A 12,468-nucleotide genomic window follows, 5' to 3' on the forward strand; every position below is an offset into this window, starting at 1 on the left:
CCTTGCGCTACCTCGCAAATGCGGGAGACAGTGACAAAGCAAAATGAATAAATATATATTCTTTCTTTCTTTCTTTCAAACTATTCGCCATTTCCCGCATTAGCGAGGTAGCGTTAAGAACAGATGACTGGGCCTTTGAGGGACTACCCTCACCTGGCCCAATTCTCTGTTCCTTCTTTTGGAAAATTAAAAAAAAAAAAACGAGAGGGGAGGATTTCCAGCCCCCCGCTCCCTCCCCTTTTAGTCGCCTTCTACGACACGCAGGGAATACGTGGGAAGTATTCTTGCTCCCCTATCCCCAGGGATATAAATATATATATATATATATATATATATATATATATATATATATATATATATATATATATATATATATATATATTTTTTTTTTTTTTTTTTTTTTTTTTTTTATAAACTATTCGCCATTTCCCGCATTAGCGAGGTAGCGCTAAGAACAGAGGACTGGGCCTTTTTTGGAATATCCTCACCTGGCCCCCCTCTGTTCCTTCTTTTAGAAAATTTAAAAAAAAAAAACGAGAGGGGAGGAATTCCAGCCCCCCGCTCCCTCCCCTTTTAGTCGCCTTCTACGACACGCAGGGAATACGTGGGAAGTATTCTTAAACCCCTATCCCCAGGGCATATATATATATATATATATATTATTATGACAGCATATATATATATATATATATATTAATATTTTTTATTATTATACTTTGTCGCTGTCTCCCGCGTTTGCGAGGTAGCGCAAGGAAACAGACGAAAGAAATGGCCCAACCCCCCCATACACATGTATATACATACGTCCACACACGCAAATATACATACCTACACAGCTTTCCATGGTTTACCCCAGACGCTTCACATGCCTTGATTCAATCCACTGACAGCACGTCAACCCCGGTATACCACATCGCTCCAATTCACTCTATTCCTTGCCCTCCTTTCACCCTCCTGCATGTTCAGGCCCTGATCACACAAAATCTTTTTCACTCCATCTTTCCACCTCCAATTTGGTCTCCCTCTTCTCCTCGTTCCCTCCACCTCCGACACATATATCCTCTTGGTCAATCTTTCCTCACTCATTCTCTCCATGTGCCCAAACCACTTCAAAACACCCTCTTCTGCTCTCTCAACCACGCTCTTTTTATTTCCACACATCTCTCTTACCCTTACGTTACTCGATCAAACCACCTCACACCACACATTGTCCTCAAACATCTCATTTCCAGCACATCCATCCTCCTGCGCACAACTCTATCCATAGCCCACGCCTCGCAACCATACAACATTGTTGGAACCACTATTCCTTCAAACATACCCATTTTTGCTTTCCGAGATAATGTTCTCGACTTCCACACATTCTTCAAGGCCCCCAGAATTTTCGCCCCCTCCCCCACCATATGATCCACTTCCGCTTCCATGGTTCCATCTGCTGCCAGATCCACTCCCAGATATCTAAAACACTTCACTTCCTCCAGTTTTTCTCCATTCAAACTCACCTCCCAATTGACTTGACCCTCAACCCTACTGTACCTAATAACCTTGCTCTTATTCACATTTACTCTTAACTTTCTTCTTCCACACACTTTACCAAACTCAGTCACCAGCTTCTGCAGTTTCTCACATGAATCAGCCACCAGCGCTGTATCATCAGCGAACAACAACTGACTCACTTCCCAAGCTCTCTCATCCCCAACAGACTTCATACTTGCCCCTCTTTCCAAAACTCTTGCATTTACCTCCCTAACAACCCCATCCATAAACAAATTAAACAACCATGGAGACATCACACACCTCTGCCACAAACCTACATTCACTGAGAACCAATCACTTTCCTCTCTTCCTACACGTACACATGCCTAACATCCTCGATATATATATATATTGTTAGAAGCAGTGAAAAGTTTTTATCGAGGATGTAAGGCATGTGTACGTGTAGGAAGAGAGGAAAGTGATTGGTTCTCAGTGAATGTAGGTTTGCGGCAGGGGTGTGTGATGTCTCCATGGTTGTTTAATTTGTTTATGGATGGGGTTGTTAGGGAGGTAAATGCAAGAGTCCTGGAAAGAGGGGCAAGTATGAAGTCTGTTGGGGATGAGAGAGCTTGGGAAGTGAGTCAGTTGTTGTTCGCTGATGATACAGCGCTGGTGGCTGATTCATGTGAGAAACTGCAGAAGCTGGTGACTGAGTTTGGTAAAGTGTGTGGAAGAAGAAAGTTAAGAGTAAATGTGAATAAGAGCAAGGTTATTAGGTACAGTAGGGGTGAGGGTCAAGTCAATTGGGAGGTGAGTTTGAATGGAGAAAAACTGGAGGAAGTGAAGTGTTTTAGATATCTGGGAGTGGATCTGTCAGCGGATGGAACCATGGAAGCGGAAGTGGATCATAGGGTGGGGGAGGGGGCGAAAATTTTGGGAGCCTTGAAAAATGTGTGGAAGTCGAGAACATTATCTCGGAAAGCAAAAATGGGTATGTTTGAAGGAATAGTGGTACCAACAATGTTGTATGGTTGCGAGGCGTGGGCTATGGATAGAGATGTGCGCAGGAGGATGGATGTGCTGGAAATGAGATGTTTGAGGAAAATGTGTGGTGTGAGGTGGTTTGATCGAGTAAGTAACGTAAGGGTAAGAGAGATGTGTGGAAATAAAAAGAGCGTGGTTGAGAGAGCAGAAGAGGGTGTTTTGAAATGGTTTGGGCACATGGAGAGAATGAGTGAGGAAAGATTGACCAAGAGGATATATGTGTCGGAGGTGGAGGGAACGAGGAGAAGAGGGAGACCAAATTGGAGGTGGAAAGATGGAGTGAAAAAGATTTTGTGTGATCGGGGCCTGAACATGCAGGAGGGTGAAAGGAGGGCAAGGAATAGAGTGAATTGGAGCGATGTGGTATACAGGGGTTGACGTGCTGTCAGTGGATTGAATCAAGGCATGTGAAGCGTCTGGGGTAAACCATGGAAAGCTGTGTAGGTATGTATATTTGCGTGTGTGGACGTGTGTATGTACATGTGTATGGGGGGGGGGTTGGGCCATTTCTTTCGTCTGTTTCCTTGCGCTACCTCGCAAACGCGGGAGACAGCGACAAAGTATAAAAAAAAAAAAAAAAAAAAATATATATATATATATATGGACACACTTAGTCTCTTGCTGTCATGTGTAATGCACCAAAACCACAGCTTCCTATCCACATCCAGTCACCACAGACCTTTCCACAGTTTACCCCAGATGTTTCACATGCCCTGGTTCAGTCCATTGACAGCATATCAACCCCGGTATACCACATCATTCCAACTCACTGTGTTCTTTGCATGCCCCTCATGCTCCTGTATGTTCAGGCCCTGATTGCTCATAATCCTTTTCACTTAATCTTTGCACCTCTAATTTAGTCTCCTGCTTCTCCTTGTTCCCTCCACCTATGACACACATATCCTCTTTGTCATCCTTTCTTCACTCATTCTCTCCATATGTCCAGACTATTTCAATACACCCTCTTCTGCTCTCTCACCCACACTTTTTTTATTACCACACATCTCTCTTACCCTTCCATTACTTACTCAATCAAACCACCTCACACCACATATTGTCCTCAGACATTTCATTTCCAACACATCCACCCTTCTCCATACAACCCTATTTATAGCCTATGCCTTGCTCCCATATGATATTGTTGGAACTGCTATTCCTTCAAACATACTCACTTTTGCCCTCCAAGATTAGATTCTATCTTTCCACACATTCTTCATCGCTCCCAGAACCTTCACATCCTCCCCCACCCTGTGACGCTTCCGCATCCATGGTTCCATTCGCTGCCAAGTCCACTCCCAGGTATCTAAAACATTTCACTTCCTCCAATTTTTTGCCATTCAAACTTACATCTCAATTAACTTGTCCCTCAAGCCTGAGGAACCTAATAACCTTGCTCTTATTCACATTTACTCAACTTTCTCCTTTTACACACTTTTCCAAACTCAGTCACCAACATCTGCAGTTTCTCACTCAAATCAGCCACCACCAACATCTGTAGTTTCTCACTCGAATCGCCCACCAGTGCTGTATCATTGGCGAACAACAACAGACTCATTTCCCAGGGCCTCTAGTCCCCAACAGACCGTATACTTGCCCCTCTCTCCAAAGCCCTTGCATGGACTGTAGATGGTTATGTGCAAAGGTGGATGGAGGACTTGTAATAGAAATGCTTGAGGACAGTATTTGTTGTGAGGGGATTTGATTGAGTAAGTAATAAAGAGGTTACAAAATGGTTTGGTAATAAGAAGAGTGAGGTTTAGAGAGCTGAAGGGGGTGTGCTGAAATAGCCTTGACTCTGGAGATAACAAATGGGGAGTGGTTGACAAAGAGGATTTATGTGACAGAAGTGAAGGAGAAAAGTAGAAGGGGAGACCAAACTGGAGATGGAAGGATGGAATGGAAGAGATTTTGAGTGATCAGGGCCTTAACATGTAGGTGGTTGAAATGCATGCACAAGGTAGAGTGAATTGGAACAGATGTGGTATACAGGGGGTAATGTGCTGTCAGTGAAGTGAAGTAGGGCATGTGAAGTGTCTGGGGTAAACCATGAAAATGTTTGTGGGGTCTGGTTGTGGATACAAGGGCTGTGATTTTGGTGCAATGCACTTAACAGGTAGAGAAAGAATGCCATTCTTCCTCTGTTCCTGGTGTCGCCTCACTGATACACGAAACAGTAGAGAACTAAGAAAAAAATATACACGAGGTGTGATCAAAGTCCTAAGACTTAAACTTTATATTGAAGCATAGTGCACAAGCAGTCTCCTTCAAAGTAATCTCCCTCTGATGATATGCAAGTGTTCCATCATTTCTGCCTCTTTTGGAAATAATGCTGAAAATCTTTAACTGTCAATTGATCAAGTCTGCTTTCACATTATTATGGATGGTTGGAATGTCATCAGATCTTTAACTTTTCAGCTTCATTTTGATTTATGAGAACAGAAAAAAAATCACATAAGGTGAGGTCAGGTGAATACAAAGGGTGTGGCATAATAGGAGTGCTTTTTAGCCAAAAATTCTTGAGTGGAAACAGCAGTGTGTGGAGGAGCATTGTAATGGTGCAGAAACCATTGACCATTTCCAAGTAGCTGGTGGCAGTTTCTCCTTCATTTGATTTAGAACCTCTCTGCAAAGGTCTGGTTTATCTCTTATGTTTACACATCAGCATAGTCCGCTACCTCCATATTGTCACCTGTGGTAGACATAGTCTAAAAACTTTTTCAATCAGACCTTACATATACATATATGTATGCATGCACATGTATGAGAGAATCTTGAGACAGGTGTAAGGTACGAAGTGGGCCAGTGAGAGAGAGTAATGATTAGTGGGATGACTAAATACAGTTGCTAGTGAAAGAGAAAAGAAAGGTATATCTGTGGTATTCACAGGTAAGGAGTCCAAATGATTGGGAGATGTATAAGAGAAAGTGGCAGAAGGCTACGAGGGAGGTGCTGGTGTTGAAAAAAGAGGACAAATGGGATTTGAGGTGTGCAGGTATCGGTACTTTTTACAGAGAATAAGATGTTTGGGAATGAGGTTAATAGTGTGAGGAAAACAAGAGAACAAATGAGAACCCTAGTGAAGATGGCTAATAGGGAAGTGGTGACAAGTAATAATGAGGTGAGGAGGAGACAAAGTGAGTATTTTCAAGGACTGTTGAATGTTTTGATGATGGGATGGCAGATGTTAGCTGCTTGGGCTCAAGAGGTATGCAGAGAGTCACAGAAAGTGGTTTAGTGAAGAGAAAAAGGGTGGTGTAGGCTGTATGTAAGATGAAATTTAATAAGGATGCTGGAATAGACAGTAATGCAATTGAATTTTAAGAATGGAGGTGATCCTGTTGTGTTGTTCATTGGTTCAGATTTTCAGTGTATATATGGATCAAGGTGAGATGCCTGAGGATTGGCAGAATGCATGTATGTTGCATTTGTATAAAGACAAGGGGAACAGGGGTTAGTGCTCAAAATACAGAGGTAAAAGTTTGTTGAGTGTACCTGGTAGGTTGTAAGACAGTGGTAATTGATAAAGTAAAAGCATGCACTGAGAATCAAACTGGAGAGGAACAATGTTGTTTCAGGTGTGGTAGAGTGTTTGTGGTTTGATTTGTGGATTGGGTGTTTGCTTTGAAGAATGTGGGATGAATATTTGGGGATGAGAGAGCTTGGGAAACGAGTCAGTTGTTGTTCGCTGATGATACAGCGCTGGTGGCTGATTCATGTGAGAAACTGCAGAAGCTGGTGACTGAGTTTGGTAAAGTGTGTGAAAGAAGAAAGTTAAGAGTAAATGTGAATAAGAGCAAGGTTATTAGGTACAGTAGGGTTGAGGGTCAAGTCAACTGGGAGGTAAGTTTGAATGGAGAAAAACTGGAGGAAGTAAAGTGTTTTAGATATCTGGGAGTGGATCTGGCAGCGGATGGAACCATGGAAGCGGAAGTGGATCATAGGGTGGGGGAGGGGGCGAAAATTCTGGGAGCCTTGAAGAATGTGTGGAAGTCGAGAACATTATCTCGGAAAGCAAAAATGGGTATGTTTGAAGGAATAGTGGTTCCAACAATGTTGTATGGTTGCGAGGTGTGGGCTATGGATAGAGTTGTGCGCAGGAGGATGGATGTGCTGGAAATGAGATGTTTGAGGACAATGTGTGGTGTGAGGTGGTTTGATTGAGTAAGTAATGTAAGGGTAGGAGAGATGTGTGGAAATAAAAAGAGCGTGGTTGAGAGAGCAGAAGAGGGTGTTTTGAAATGGTTTGGGCACATGGAGAGAATGAGTGAGGAAAGATTGACCAAGAGGATATATGTGTCGGAGGTGGAGGGAACGAGGAGAAGTGGGAGACCAAATTGGAGGTGGAAAGATGGAGTGAAAAAGATTTTGTGTGATCGGGGCCTGAAAATGCAGGAGGGTGAAAGGAGGGCAAGGAATAGAGTGAATTGGATCGATGTGGTATACCGGGGTTTGACGTGCTGTCAATGAATTGAATCAGGGCATGTGAAGTGTCTGGGGTAAACCATGGAAAGCTGTGTAGGTATGTATATTTGCGTGTGTGGACGTATGTATATACATGTGTATGGGGGTGGGTTGGGCCATTTCTTTCGTCTGTTTCCTTGCGCTACCTCGCAAACGCGGGAGACAGCAAAAAAAGAAAAAATAAATAAATAAAAAAAAGAAAGAAGGATTTATAGTGGCATGTATGGATCTGGAAAAAGGATATGATAGAGTTGATAGAGATGGCTTGTGGAAGGTCTTACGAATATACATATGGAGTGTAAGGAAAGCTTCTAGAAGGAGTGGTTGGTCTGTGGCAGGGGTGTATTATATCACCATGGTTCTTTAATTTGTTTATTGATGCTGTGGTAAGCGAGGGAGATGGAAGGGTGTTGGAGAAAGGGGCAATGATTTAGTATGTAGGGGATGATGGGGACTGGGAAATGAGTCAGTTGTTGTTTCGCAGTTAACAGCACTGGTGTCAGATTTGAGAGAAAAACTGCAGAAGTTGGTGATTGAGTTTGAGAAAATGTGTGAAAGGAGGAGCTTAGACTAATTGTGAACTAAAGCAAGATTATTAGGTTTAAAAAGGTAGAGAGACAGGTTAGTTGGGGTGTGAGTTTGATTGGAAGAAATTTGGAGGAAGTGGAGTTTTTCAAATCCTTAGGAGTGAATATGGCCGCAAATGGAACCATGAAAGCAAAAGTGAGTCATAGGGTGGGTGAGGGGGCTAAGGTTCTGGGAGCACTGAGGGATATGTGAAAAGAGAAGTCATATCTGGTTTGGCAAAAATGGGTATGTTTGAAGGTATAGTAGCCTTATCAGTGTTGTATGGATGCATGGCAGGGGCTGTAGATGAGGATGTGTAGAGGAGGGTGGATATGTTGGAAATTGAATGTTTGTGGTAAGTATATGGTGTGAGGTGGTTTGATTATGTAAGTAATACAAGGTTAAGAGAGAGATGTTTCAATAAGAAGAGTATAGTTGGAAGAGCTGAGGAGGATGTGCTTAATTGCTCTCAACATATAGAAAATGAGGGAGGAGGGGCTGACAGAGAGTATATATGTGTCAGAAGTGGAGTTTACAATAAGAGGGAGACCAAATTGGAGATGGAATGATAAAGGGAAAAAGACTTTGAGTGATTGGAGCCTGAACATACAGGAGGGTGGGCGGCTTGCACAGGATAGAGTGAATTGGAGCAATGTGGTATACAGGGGTCGACTTGTTGCCAGTAGACTGAGCCAGAGCATGTGAAGCAGCCAGAGGAAAGCATGAAAAGGTCTGTGAAACCTGGTTGTGAGTAGGGGGGCTGTGGTTTCGGTGCACTGCACATGACAAATAATAGATATTAGCGAATTTGGCCTTTTTTTCTGTCTGTGCCTGGCACTGCCTTATTGATGCAGGAAACAGTGAAAAAATATGGAAAAATATTTGGGGTGAGTGAGTATGAAGGGACTTCAGGGAGAATAAGAAAGTGTTTAGGAAAGAGGTTGGTAGTATCAGAAAAACAGAGAATAAATGTTAACAATGATGAGGGAGTAGTAACAGGCAAAGAATAGGTGATGAGGAGATGGATTTAGTGCTAAGAAGGACTGTGGAATGTTTTGATGAGAGTGGAAAATACTGGGTGTTTAAGTGAGGTAGGTATGCAAAGTGAGGGAGTCATAGCATATGGTGTGATGAAAAGGGAATAGGTGGTGAAAGCCTTGCATAAGATGAAATGTGGCAAGACAGCTGAGTAGATGGTATTGCAGTTGAATTTCATAAAAAAGGAAGTGACTGTGTTGTTCATTGGTTAGTAAGGATTTTCAGTGTGTGTATGTATCATGGTGAGGTGTCTGAAGATTGGCAGAATACCTATATATTGACACTATGATGGCAAAGCGGACAAAGGTAAGTGTTCAAATTTCTGAGGTATTAGTTTGTAGTGTACTTGGTAAGTTGTATGGAAGAGTGGTGATTAAGAGAATGGTGGCATGCACAGAGCACCTGATTGGGAAACAGCAGTTTTGTTTCAGGAGTGGTAGAGGATATATGGATCAGGTGTTTGCTTTAAAGTATGTGTGTGAGAAATACTTAGAGAAACATAAGGATTTGTTTGTGGTCTTTATGGGTCTGGAGAAAGCATATGACAGGGTTAATAGAGGTGCTCTGTGGAAGGTGCTACGTATGTTTGGTGTGGGAGGAAGGCTACTGGAAGCTGAGAAGAGCTTTTATAAAGAGAGTAAGCCATTTGTGTGAATAGGTGGAGAGGATGGTGAATGGTTTCAGGTGAAGATGGGTCTGTAGCAGGGGTTTGTGATATCATCATGGCTGTTTTGTGTGTTTATGGATGGAGTGGTGAGGGAGGTGAATGCAAAGGTCCTGAAAAGAGAAGCAGGTATGCAGTCAGGTAGGGCAGGAAGCCTTGATGGTAAGTTACTGTTATTGTTTGCAGATGATATGGCTGTGGTGACAGCTTTGAGTGAGAGGTTGATGTCTGAGTTTGGTAGTGTGTGTGAAAGGAGAACGTTGAGTAGACTTGAATGAAAGCATTGTTACTAGGTTTAACAGTTAAAATAGACATGTTATTCGGACCATGAGTTTGAATGGAGAGAACTTGGAGGAAGTAAAATGTTTTAGATATCTAGCAGTGAATGTGACTGTTTTAGATATTTAGTAGTGGATGTGGAAGCGAATGAAACCATGGGAGCTGAAGGTCTTGGGCATATTGTGAAAAGTTTGGAAAGAAAGATCACAGTCTTTAAAGGTAAAGATGGGTAAGTCTGTTAGTATAGTATTCCCATTGATGCTGCATGAATTTAAGATATGGGCTCTAAGCATAATTGTAAAGGGTAGGCTGAATGTTTTAGAAGTGAAATGCATTGTATTTTTTTATTCATGTTCGTAGAATAAGAAAACATAAAGTGAGAGAGAGAGAGAGAGGTGTTGTAAGATGAATACATGTGAGAGACTTAAAGAGGCTGTGCTGAAATGGTTTGGACATATGGAGAGAAGGAGTATAGAGAGGATGACCAGGAGGATATACATGTCAAAAATGGAAGGAACAAAGAAAAGAGGAAACCAAGGAGGAGGTGGAAGGATGGAGTGAAACATGCTTTGAAGGCTCTGGGCCTGCACATGCATGAGGGTGCGAGGTGTCCAAGGAACATAGCAAACTGGAGTGATGTGGTTTACAGGTGATTCCTGCTGTCATTAGGCTGAACAAGTGCATTTGATTGGTTGATGGAGACCATGTAAAGGTCTGTGGGACATAATTGTGGGTTTGGTGCATTATACATCACAGCAAGAGAGTAGATGAGAAAGAATGAGCAATATCCTCATCTGTTCCTGGCAATACCTTGCTAGTACAGGAAATGGTGAACATTTTTGTGAAAAATTTATGTATGAATACATGTATTTAGTTTTTATCAGTAAAATATATGTGATTAACAAGATATATGTACTTCCAGTGTTTGTGAAGCAGAAGATGGTGTAGAGGATGATGCTGTGGTTGGTGGCAAGATTGAATTCCGGGTACTTGACAAGGACAAAAAGTTTTCTGAACCATCAGGCCCCACTACTGTCGTAGCTAGCCAGACCCGTGTTTTACGACAAGAACTCTCTACTGTAGTGCCTGCACCAGCTGCTTTTAATGCTGGGGCTGAAAATCCACCACCACCATCCATGTTAGACATGCCTCCTGGAACTACAAATAAATCTACTTCCCTCCAATCTAGCCCAGTTACACATCCTGAAGAGCGTTCTATTTATTATGATGCCCCACCACCAGATGACTTGTCACAACAACCTTCCATTCAACCTGGTATGAAAACCCATAGTAAGAGCAGCTCACCCAGAAATGAACAAGAGGATGAAGGTCACAAAAGTAGTGAAACTTCAGATGTACCAGCCAAGGATAAGGGTGATGTGCGAACTAGTAAAAAAGATGATACACGACGGCGATTGGGAGTTATAGTCTTGCCAGTAGTCTTAGAAGATCATAAAGACCGTGATGCTGAATCTACTCGTTATGAATCTGCAGCCCATCCACCTGATACCAGCCGTTATGAATCTGCTTTACATGACCATACTGTAATTACTACTGTTCAGGAGACCTCACGATACGAAACTGTTATGGGTGCACCGCCTCCAGATTCATCACGGTATGAAACAGTCATGGGTCAGAGGGAGACTGAAGCAAGAATACGTCAAGATACCATCTGTGAAGAAGAAAAATCCCTCTTATCTGACAGAAGAAAGTCTCTGGAATTTGTTCTAGAAGAAAAGCATGATGCTGATGATGCAAGAAAGATATCTGTTATTAATTTACATGATTTGTCTGCAGCCTTCCAAGTATCAACAATGATTAACAGGTCACGAACGGTAACACCATCGGTTTCACCAAGGGGAACACCACCACACAGTGAGAGTGGTGGCCGTCGCAGCCGATCATCCCGTCATCGTCGCTCCTGCGAGGATCTGCTAGAAGAAGGATCTGAGGAGTCTTCCAAAACTAATACACCGCGACCTACTGACCTACAGCCTCGGTCTTCCCTGTCACCTGATCGGCAGCGGGGAAATGGCTCAAAGAGGTCGCCTGCTGCACAAGAAGATTCTTCTCAAAAAAGTCGCATTCCTGTTCCATTGTGGGCTCGCACTGCCAAAGATGGAGAGCCTGATGGCAGCCTTAATACACCATCTGGAGGCAGAAGTCCGCGCTATTCCGAAGTAGAGCGTGCTGAGGCAGCACGTAGAATTTCTGTTGCTTTAGCTGAGAAGGTAACATCACCAGGCAATGAAGAAGACTCTGGAAGTACACGTAGTGGTGTGTCAGAGCATCGATCGGGTCGTGAACGAGGATCAGTGGCCTCTTGTGAATATCAGCACTCAGCCAGCCAAGAAGACCACAGTGAAGATCTTGCTGACCTTACACCTGCATTACGTAGACGGCGACAAGGTGTAGATAAATATGTAACTGATGAAGCACAGCTCAATCTGCGTTTTCAGCGACGCCGCACTCGACCAATGTCTGATGTGAACCCACCACCTCCCGCTCTCTTACAGTCCAGGAACCGCCAAAGGTAAGAAACATTTTAATCTTTAAGCTGTGGTAAAAATGTTCCTACATCAAGTGCTGTTGATTAGATTCATATTGATTTAGATATAGTAAAATTTCTGAGGTCTTAAAACATTAACAACAATGTTGACTGTTTTTCAGATGTAAACATTAGCTCATATCTTCAGGCTACTGAGTAAATGATATACTTCACTTTTAATTGATAAGAAGGACAGACTTCATGAAAAGTTACTATAAAAATCAATGTTTTCAGTTGTACATGCTCTTTCACAGCTTCACATTATTGACATTATAATGCTAGCTAATGAACTAATATAGAACATTGTACTGTCTTCTTCAGTCTTGTTTTTACAAAAAAAATTCCCGAGTATATTAATCATAGTCAGTGTATTTCTTACTCTTCTAGTAAT

At 42.5% G+C, this 12,468-nt stretch overlaps 1 protein-coding gene across 13 annotated transcripts in view; it reads left to right on the top strand.

Annotated features, from left to right (window-relative positions):
- Positions 1–12,468, top strand: part of Asator (tau-tubulin kinase asator) — a 595,476-nt gene that overhangs the window by 522,403 nt on the left and 60,605 nt on the right. For all 13 annotated transcript variants that reach the window (XR_011712966.1, XM_071663284.1, XM_071663303.1 and 10 more), the window contains one exon: positions 10,452–12,062. Coding sequence is in view for 12 of the 13 variants with exons in the window: in XM_071663284.1 (XP_071519385.1) it covers positions 10,452–12,062 (1,611 nt within the window). In the remaining variant the exon portion in view is untranslated. The remainder of the gene's footprint in view (positions 1–10,451; positions 12,063–12,468) is intronic.

Source organism: Panulirus ornatus, chromosome 1 (genome assembly GCF_036320965.1).
Source record: "Panulirus ornatus isolate Po-2019 chromosome 1, ASM3632096v1, whole genome shotgun sequence".
In the NCBI taxonomy this organism is placed as follows: Eukaryota; Metazoa; Arthropoda; class Malacostraca; order Decapoda; family Palinuridae; genus Panulirus; species Panulirus ornatus.